Source organism: Salvia hispanica, chromosome 4 (assembly GCF_023119035.1).
Source record: "Salvia hispanica cultivar TCC Black 2014 chromosome 4, UniMelb_Shisp_WGS_1.0, whole genome shotgun sequence".
NCBI classification, from domain to species: domain Eukaryota; kingdom Viridiplantae; phylum Streptophyta; class Magnoliopsida; order Lamiales; family Lamiaceae; genus Salvia; species Salvia hispanica.
In genome coordinates, this window is record NC_062968.1 from 1,866,852 (window position 1) to 1,877,214 (window position 10,363).

General features: G+C 36.8%; 1 protein-coding gene across 1 annotated transcript; it reads right to left on the bottom strand.

Annotated features, from left to right (window-relative positions):
* Positions 1 to 5,885: 5,885 nt before the first annotated feature.
* On the bottom strand, positions 5,886 to 8,342 carry LOC125223394 (alkane hydroxylase MAH1-like). The gene is made up of 2 exons (XM_048126524.1): positions 7,214 to 8,342; positions 5,886 to 6,656 (listed from the first exon to the last, which is right to left on the bottom strand). The coding sequence occupies exons 1-2, from the start codon at positions 8,233 to 8,235 to the stop codon at positions 6,185 to 6,187; spliced, it is 1,494 nt and encodes a 497-aa protein (XP_047982481.1). The 5' UTR covers positions 8,236 to 8,342; the 3' UTR covers positions 5,886 to 6,184.
* Between the last annotated feature and the right edge of the window lie 2,021 nt (positions 8,343 to 10,363).

The window sequence follows — 10,363 nt, forward strand, 5'->3', positions numbered from 1 at the left end:
GGGAGGGAATAGCCTTATTTGAATTTAAATGTAAAAAAAAATTGTTGAACAAAGGGCAAACAACTTGAAAATTTATGCTGTGTTTTTTCAAATAATTAGTCCTTTGTCATGGGTAGAAGTCTTACATTTTTCTTTTGACACTGAATATGAGTCTCAATTGTATATATTAATTTATAATAAAATATGTTTGAGCTAATATAATATAATAAAATATGTATGCGAGATGACATGGCGGTACAGGCGTACAGCAACGTCTCCGCCACCACACTGAAATCCTTCTCACAAGGAATGTGAGGCATTTCAAAGCTCAAGCTGCACGGGTCATAATCCAACACAATTTTGCATATGTTGTCGAAGCTGAATATGTGGAAAAACCTCGGTGATGCGGTCGTGGGCGCGGTGGAAGTTGAGGAACACCTCTGGCAAAAATCCCAGAAGCGGCCAATTAGTTGGCTCCAGGGGCTTCTTCTGCCGCCTGTCAGTCAGGCGGCAAAAGCTGTCAGTGAGGCGGCAGAAGTAGACTAGGAGCGGGAGGAGGTGGAGGATATAGTAGTGGTAGTTTTCAAGAATTGCCATTTTTATTATGTGGTGAGTAGGCTTTTATGGTTTGTTGGTTTTACTTTTAGTGTATGATAGGAAGAATTTTTGCTGGATTAGGTTAAGATAGATTGATGGTGGAAATTTCCAAATGAAGTAATGGAAGTTGGTATATTTGGTAACGATTTAGATGTGCAACTCATGGTACTTTTATGTTCATAAATGACACACTAACTACATAGATTTGACAAGACATGGGCGCAAGCTACTGTCGGTTGACCCCCCGAGGGTTAATGCGGGTTAGATTTAGCATCCCAAAGAAAAGTCATAGACTACTATTATTACTTCATCCGTCCCACTAAAATTACTCACCTTTATTTCTTTAGTTTATCATAATCAAGATGACTAATTATTAAAAATAAAAACACATTTATCTCTATTTTATTTCCTCTCTCATACTTACTCTCTTTACATAACAGACAATAAAATTATGTAAAATCACGTTTCGCCCAAGGAAAGGGTCATCTTCCTTGGGACGGAGGATGAGTACTATTTATTTGAAAATTTTGTACTCCCTCCGTCTCACTCAAGATGGCCACATTCTTGAGTGGTACGAGATTTTAGGAAGTGTTGTTAGGTGGAATAAAGTAGAAAGGGAAAATGTAGTTGAATATTTTAATGAGGATTGATGAGAGATAGGGTTATTTCCAAAATTGGAAAGTGGCTATTTTGATTGGGACAAACAAAAAAGGAAAGGTGACCATCTTGAATGAGACGGTGAGAGTATTAATAAAAAACTGTGCAGAAATAATTTTACATGCATTATTTTTTAATTGTAATGGAAGAAGCAGTAAAAATTTACACGCATTATTTTTGAATAGTTTATTAAAATTATGTATATGCCTAAGTACGATAACTCGTTTATTTCAATAAACCAGTAACAAATAAATATTGTAATCATTCGACTTTCCATTAATTTCATCATTAATTCATCAATCAATAATTGAAATGAATGAAAGTAGCACATATTCTAGGAAAGCCCTTTATACCTAAACTAGCAAAGAAGGACTCACCTTCACCAGGCGCCGTCATCACCATATGCCAAGCTCCCCATCTGGCAATGCAGATGAAAGGAGTTAAAGAGGAAGAAGAGATGATAAAATTTAGAGATATAAATTTGACTTAAATAAAAGAAATTTATGTTTATTTGTTTCAAATTTGGCTATTTATTGTGAAAATATATTTGGTGCCTAATTATTACTAGTATTTTGCACTGTCCAAAATAATAATTTTCCTATCTATGGGGATGTTGATCGAACAAATCGGCTTAGATTGTCGGGCTATTCGGATACAACTCATTCGGGTTATAATTTTTCGGATTATAAATTTTCAATTATAATCCTAAATTTTCGGATTACAAGCAATCCCGTCGGTCCAATAGATAATATTTTTTTGATATAAATTTTCAGTCCTTTTATAACTACATTTCTATTAATAGTTTTATATCTATAATAAATGAATACGCGCGCATACTAATGCTGACAATTCAACTTGAAACTAATATGCAACTAATAGAGATATGAAAATACATTTTTTTGCTAAATAATTAATATCGTTTTTTTATATACATATAACTTTTTATGATAGGTGTAAAAGTAAAAATAAAATTAAATAAATGAATATAAATGTCAAATAATGAAATATAATATATTTTCACGTACATTTGAAAAAATATAGAATAATATATTAATTTCTAAAAGTTTGATAAAAGTAATAAAATCAATAATTAAATAATGAAATGACCTCATTTCGGTACGTGGCTCATGTTAATTTTGAGTCAATCCTATCGAGTTGCGAGCTGTTCAGTTTATAGTTGTTTGGGTTGTGAATATTTCATATTATAAAATTTTAATCATAACATCCCTATAAAATTGCAGGGTTATTCAGAACAATCCGCACATTTTAGATTAAATTGAAATTCTTAGACGGATGGGCTATTAGACAAACACTCTTATTATACAAACGCACATTTTCGTCTGTGCAGCCATTTTGTGGTGCGTTTAAAATATTAATTGTGCTGATTATGTAATTTTAGTGTTTAAAATATTTATTGGGCTGATTATGTATTAATGGGATTGGTTATGAATTAATTAAATAGAGACATTAGGAATTTGAAATAGATATAGGAATTTGAAATAGATATTGGGCCCTAAATTCAGCACATCTCACTTTTTCGTATGTCATGACAAACACCAATTCAGCACATCTCACTTTTTAGGAATTTGAAATAGATATATGCAGACAAAGAGGACTGGGCTATGCATTTATTTGTTGTCCTTAAACTTGAGAGAACAAGACAAATATTGGAATTAGTATAGGATTTAATTTGTTGTTGGTAAAGAAAAAATTTCTAAAAGTTTTATGCATGTACGATGTATCCCAAGGCATAAAAACATTAAGATAGAAATTATAGATGGGGAGAAATGCCATTAAAATGAATTAGTATTAAAATTTTATTTAACCGATTAAGCGATGTGTTTTGTCGATAATTGACTAATCGGTTTGATTATGGTTAAGTGTTTGGACTAATTTCTTATCTGATTAAATAAATTTAATTATTAATTGAACTGATCAATTAACATACATTAAAATTGTCTAATAATTTAAATGAATTTTTACAAAAGCGAAACATTTAAACCATTTTAGCCTTTTCTTTTGTCTTATCTGTTGTATCAAAACAAAAGTAAGAGAATAAAAAGTATAGGCCACCGTCCTTTTCTTTCGTCTCATCTGCAACTCTATTTTCGTCTTATCTGCAACTCTAAATATTCAATCTATGCAAAAATATTATAAAATGTACTTCCTCCGTTCTATAGTAGTGGAAGCATTTTTTTTTAAGAAAAAATGTATTAAGTGGGTTAAGTAAAGTAAGAATAAAATAGAAAGAAAAAGGTAGAGAGATAAAAGAAAGAATAAAGTAAGGGAAAGTAAAAATAAGTAAAAAGAAATGTGTTGACTTTTACTAAAAAGGCAAATGACTCCACTACTATGGAACGTACTAAAATGACAAAATAACTCTACTACTATGATACGGAGGGAGTAATAGTTATAAAAGGACTTATATCCCACATCGGAAAAAATAAATAAAACAACACATGCAAGAAAGTAGTTATACCAATTTGTGGACTAAATTTTAAGTATGAGTCCTTTTAAAATTTTAGTACACTGATTTTTGAAAAATTAAAATAATTTTTTATAAAATCAAAAGTTTACAAAAATGGTGTTTATCTCGTCCATAGTCCAGACACCCCTGGACTAAGGGTTTATTTCGAAATCGGTCATTTTGGCTATTTTTAATCCAAAAATGCCCTTTTGAGCTTTTGGGCAGTTTCGCATTTTCACATTTTAACTGTTTCAATATGATATTATTTCAATGATGTCCTAAATATGATATTATTTAAAAATTATCTTTTTCTTCCCTTTGTCATCCTTCACTCTATTTTTTTATTTCAATATTAGATTTAATTTTATAAAATTAAATTTCAAATTTGGATTTTTAAATACAAATAAAATAGTTCCACAAAAAGTAGGTAGAATAAGAGAGATATGAAAAAAAAATAGGTAAAGTATGGAAGAGAGGAGAAAAAGCAGTTAAAGTATGGGAGAGAAACTTTCTATTTTTTGTAGAAATGAGACTATTTTTTGTGGACATTTCAAAATGATAAAATGACACTATTTTTCGTAGACGGAGGGAGCATTATTTTTATCTATTTATTGAGAATGTACATAGTAGTATCTGAAAATTATTTGGCCTATACACGGGTGATGATACTAATTGTAGTTAAATTTATAGCTGAAAATGGAACTTGTATTTTGCTAAACATTTGTAACTTAACGCATGTATTTAATATGTTTATAGCTATTAGAGTGGGATCCACTTAGGGCTGGGGAAAAATACCGAAATGCCGAAATACCGGCCTTATCGTACCGAAAAAATACCGAAAATACCGAATTTTTGGTATACCGTGACTTTCGGTACGGTATGATACCTTACCGAAAGATTCCGGTAAGGTAACGGTATGAATTTTCAAATACCGCGGTATACCGCCCCATACCGAAATTCGGTATATACCATAAATTAAGGTATATACCACAAAAATATAAACACAATTATATATAAAATATATTTTATATATTTTAAAATTATAAAATCTATTGTGAAATATAAATATAATTATGAATAAATTATATTTAATTTATTTTTAAAATTATAAAATATAAATAATATTCTAAAAACTCTAATTTTCTATTTTAGTTGACGTTGAAAGTTAGGTATATCGCAAAAGTAAGGTATACCGAAGTTCGGTACGGTATACCGAAAATGAGGTACGGTATCGGTATGGAAATTCTTCATATTGAAAATAAGGTATACCAAAGTCCGGTATACCGAAAACTTTGGTAAGGTAAAGGTATGACTTTTTCGCATGCCGTATTTAAGGTAAGGTATACGGTATGGTGGTTTCGGTAAGGTATACCGTACCTACCCACCCCTAGATCCACTTTTGAGAATACGAGTTAGAAGCAATAACAAGAGTATTTCTAATAGCCTGCTCCAGACTTCTTAGGAAACTTTTGTTTTCAAAGTAATTTTCATGGCATTATCAAATGATATAAATGTTAGATAAGATTCTACAACGCACAAGAACATCCCTGTTGACTATCCTTCACCCTAATAATGTTTATAATTCTTCAAATAATGTGATATCTTAAACGATAGTGTTTTACTCTTCTTACTCTTATTAAGACCGACGAATGTTCTTATATACTATGACAAATACATTATAAGTATTTTAATTGAAAAGTGAAACGTCAATGTAAGTTAGAGCATCCGCAGATATGCCATGCAACTAATTATGATTAATTTTTAAAAAGCAGTAGGTGGTTTGATTATCATAATTGGATACACGTGATTATGTTTATCCACAATTCAAACGTCTCTCTTCATATCTTAACTCGTACTCCATTTTAATTGTGCTATGTCATGTCATTGTTGTCCTAATTTCTATATTACACTATAGTTCTTATAATCTTATACTTTCCTTATATCTTTAATTACTTATACATCAATATAAATTTATTTTCTCATGTCTTAATAATTAGTACTATTACATAATTTCATACTATTTATTTTACATTTTTCATTAAATATAAAATTAAATACATAATTTTAAATTACATAAATATAAGAAAGCACATCATTAAACTACCTAAAATTAAATCAATCAACATTTACATTCCTAGCTCCGTCCCTACTTGTTCCACTCACATTTTATTATAAAATCAATACGTACATAAAAATGTGATATACATTCCACTATTTTTATATGAATTTTTTTTTACATTTTTAAAAATTCGTGCTAAATTAAATTGAGACTCCTAAAATGAGAAGGAGCGAATAAAACTTTATGAAACTATATATACACTTTTGATATATATTTATTTATTTAAACATATTATTTTACATTGTCGATAGAAAAAGAAAATACAGAGAGATTATTAACATTTGTTGAATTCTACATACTGATATCGTTAAAACAGAGAGACAAATAGACGGCATCATCATCTTCCAATCATTGGATCCGTCCAATCAATTTCTCTTACACAGCAACACCTTCAATCCTTCTCTGGCATGTAGAATGATCGAATCCCGAGGTGAAACCCTCTGGCCCTCCACCACTTTCACCTTGTATCCGTACAGTATTGCCGCCGCCACCATCTTCATCTGTACGAACGCCATGTCCTTCCCCACGCACGTCCTCGGCCCCGCGTTGAATGCCGGAAACTTGTACGATGGCTCATGTTTGATCTTCCCACTCGGACAGATCCATCTCTCCGGCTTAAATTCGAGGCAGTCTTTCCCCCACACGCTCTCCATTCTCCCCACCGAGTAGAATGATATGATCAGCTTCCCGTTGCGGGCCAGGTGATGCCCGCTTGGGAGGATGTCTGGTTGTAATGGAGCTTTATGCTCCAATGCAACTGGAGGGAATAGCCTCAGGGACTCGCATAGAGCCCCGTGCAGGTACAATAGCTTGTGCGACTCTTCCGCGGTGAAGGATCTTTACAAAACAAAATTAGAGAAATGACTGTACAATATCATTATGTATCAAACTCAAAGAGTTTTAAGAAATTGTTTGACTTAGTAAGTGTGTGATATGGACCTTACTTCATGTACTTCTAGTTTTATAATAATTCTGAGTATAATGAGTAGGGCCGTAGCGGAATTATTGAGTCCACTTACTAAAATTAGTAAAAGTGAAGTGAGATATTTATTGGTGAACATGCATATAAGTAAATATTACTTCCTCCGTCCCATAAAATTATGGACTTTGGGGATGACACGGGTTTAAATGCAAAATTGGTAAAATAAGAAAAAGGTAGAAAGAAGATGTGATTGGAATATTGTGAGTTGAGAATGGACCCACTAGCCAAAAATGAAAGATGATTATTTTTGTGGGACATCCCAAAATTGAAAAGAAGACGATTTTTATGTGACAGGGAGAGACCAGAGGTAGTATGATGAATGTAGTAGAAAAAGTAGTCGGTACAAGGAGTATGGAATAGAAACTCACTTAATATAGTAAAAGTAAAATAAGATACTATTTAATAATCAGACCTCCATTTTTTCTCGAGACCGAGCTCGGCTTCCAATTCTTCTAGAATCTTCCTCTCTGACACAGGGTCTTGAGCGACGAGCCAGAAGAGCCACGTGAGGCACGCGCTGGTCGTGTCCCTCCCCGCAAACATCAAATTCAGAGAAGTATCCTTGAGAAACTCTCCAAGACTAGCACTACCCGCATTCGATTTACTCTCACTATACATCTTCTCAAACGCTCTCAACACAACCGCATCATCCCCACCGCCAACAACACGCGGGTAGATAAAATCATCAAACGCCGCCGCAGCCTCCGCGATGATCCTCTCGTCGCCGACGTTGAGCCACCTCTGCACCTTCCACATCCACTCCGGCAGTATATGCCGCCGCAGCAGCGGCTCCGCCACTTTACTAAACGCCTTCTCGCAAGGAAAAACCGTCAAATCCACCCGCAGAGAGCACGGGTCGCTCCCAAGCACGAATTTGCATATGTTGTCAAAAGCCAACCGCTGGAAAACATCCTGCAAATCCAAACCCTCTTCTCTCCCGCAGAAATGGTCGAGGACGGGAAAGAGCCCGTCCTCGACCTTCTGCCAGACGGTCCGCTCGAGAAATTCGTTGAAATCGGCGCGCTTGAGCTGGGCCATGGTGGTCCTCCGGTGAATCTCCCATAGCTCGAAGTCGGCGCCGAAGATTCCATCCCCGAGGATGTCGAAGATTTTGCGAAACTCGGGGCCTTTCGGGTAATTGGAGAAGTTGCGGCTGAAGACGTGGTGGATGTTGGCGGGGTCGGAGGTGAAGAGCATGTCGATGTTGAAGAGGCGCGGCCCGATGAAGCGGTAGGTGCCGCCGCAGGCGATGAGAACCTCCGTCACGTAGTCGTGTGCGCGGCGGAGATTGAGGAGGGCCGCCGGGAGCATGCCTAGCAGCGGCCACAGCGTCGGCTCCGGTGGTTGCTTGCCTCTTCGGTGAGACAAGTACCATGCTAGGAAGAGTGGAGGTATGATTAAGAGAAAGTTGTATTGGGATTCTAATATTGGCATTTTGGAGAGAAATGAATGATTTGTGTGTTTGTGATGGTGTCTCTACTGTTTATTTCTATATATAATGGTGTTTGCCTTTTAGGTTCGAGTCTCGGGGATGTGGTAATCATGATTGTGGTGATGGGGTTATGGTTGAACTATATAATAAATGTGACAAGAATTACTAGTTATGCCAAAGTTTAGGTACTATGCTGACTTGAGTAGTTGTGCACCCATAGATAACGATTTTAGGGTAAAAATGATAAGAGGTGATTGAGTTTAAAGTCCAGATTCAAATCTTGGCAGTGTCGGTGTTGAAGTTTCATCTATTATGATGGCTCTTTGTATGCGTCGGATACATGACTATTTTCTTAAGGAACATACCGTAATTTCTCTCATATTCTGTCGGGTGAGGTGTGAGAGCCTAGGGGGAGGGAATCGCCTTATTTATTTAAAGGTAATTAAAAAGGTTGAACAAAGGGATTAGGAAACAACTTGAAAATTAATGCTATGTTTTTTTCAAGTAATTAGTCCTTTGTCATTTGGTAGGAGTCTTACATTTTTTTGACACGGGTTGAAAATTTGTGAGTGTTAATTGTATATATTAATTATATAATACAAAATGACAGAACTAATTTAATAGATTGTAAGGTCTATTTAGTATTTATAATAAATATAAAGTGATATTTTTGTTGAAAGTCATATTAAAATGGCATAATAAGACTGCTATCGACAAACAAAAGGAGTATATATTTAGCATAATTCAGAAACCCATCATTTTTACACTAGCGGGTGATAGTCTCTCACTATCTAGCCGGAATAGGACTCAAGAGCATCTCCAATAGCGGCTAGCCCACCGGCTAGCCGATTCGCGTCGCTAGCCGGTCGGCTAGCCGAACCATTGGAACCGGCCAGCCGCGAATCAGCGAAAAACTCGACGTGGGCTGGCCGATGCGCAAGCCGCCATTGTGGCGTGCCGATCAGCCAGCGCCCAATTTTCATTTTTTTTAAATTTTTTTTTTTTGAAAACCTATATATACGTGATTTTAGTTTCATTTTCATTCGCACCACTTGTTTTAACGAGTTTTCTCTCTCTCTAAATTTCTCGTACAAGAGCAACATCGAGCGATGGACCACAACAACAAGTCCAGCATTACGGCAAAGTAACGCCGGAAGGGGGAGGTATGCTCTCAAAATGCAAGCAGAAGGTGATGACGCAGCGATGATGGGGATGATGGATGTGAGGATGGCAGCCGATGCATCCCGGATGCACGTGTCACCGGTGACACGGTCTATCGTCTCTCTCTTGATTTTTTGATCTTGGCTGCCTCACACGGTCGACCTGGGGAGACGCGCGCTCACCGGAGACGACCTTTGTCACCGTACGATACGGGATCGATCTCTGGGATCCGGACACCCCTGCCCAGCCGGTCGGGCCGCGCCGAAGAAGAAGACCAAGGGAAGGGGCAAGGTGGTCGGCGAGTCGTCGCAGCCCGCTGTTCATGACACCCCCACGCGGAGGAAGTGGACGAAGGACGAGTACGTCGGCATGGCCAAGGCGTGGTTGTCGGGCTTGCGACGACCCCTCCATCCTTTACTCGTCGCCCTCGTCCGGTTGGCCAAAAGCGGGCGCAACGGGCAGCGAGGGGAGGATCCCACCTATCGCCCCAGGAGGTCATCTCGGCATCCCCCCCCCTCCGCCCACGCGCGTACACCTTATTCTCGCGTCAAAAAACGGAGGGACGGATGTACAAGGTCTTCCAAGAGTGGAAGGCCGCAACTGACCCCACGGAGAAGAGGTTTCTTCAATCGATGCTCGAGAACATGCAGGTGGATTTGGATGCCACGAGGGCACTGGTGGGGGGCTCTGACGCGGGCTCAGATACCCCGGGTGGCGGCGGCGACGGCGGCGGCGAGGACGAGGAGTAGAGAGCGGCGGGGCTCGTGTATGGAAGCCCGTTTTTTTTTTATAAAAATCATGTATTTTTTTTTTTTGTATGTACCTTTTTTTTTAATGGAATGAATGAATTTTCCCGTATATGTCTCGTAAATTTAATTCCGTAATTTAATCATAAATTTTATTCCGTAAATGTAGTTGTTTTTGAATTATTTTTATCATGCTAACCCAAGCACCATTGTAAAAAGAACG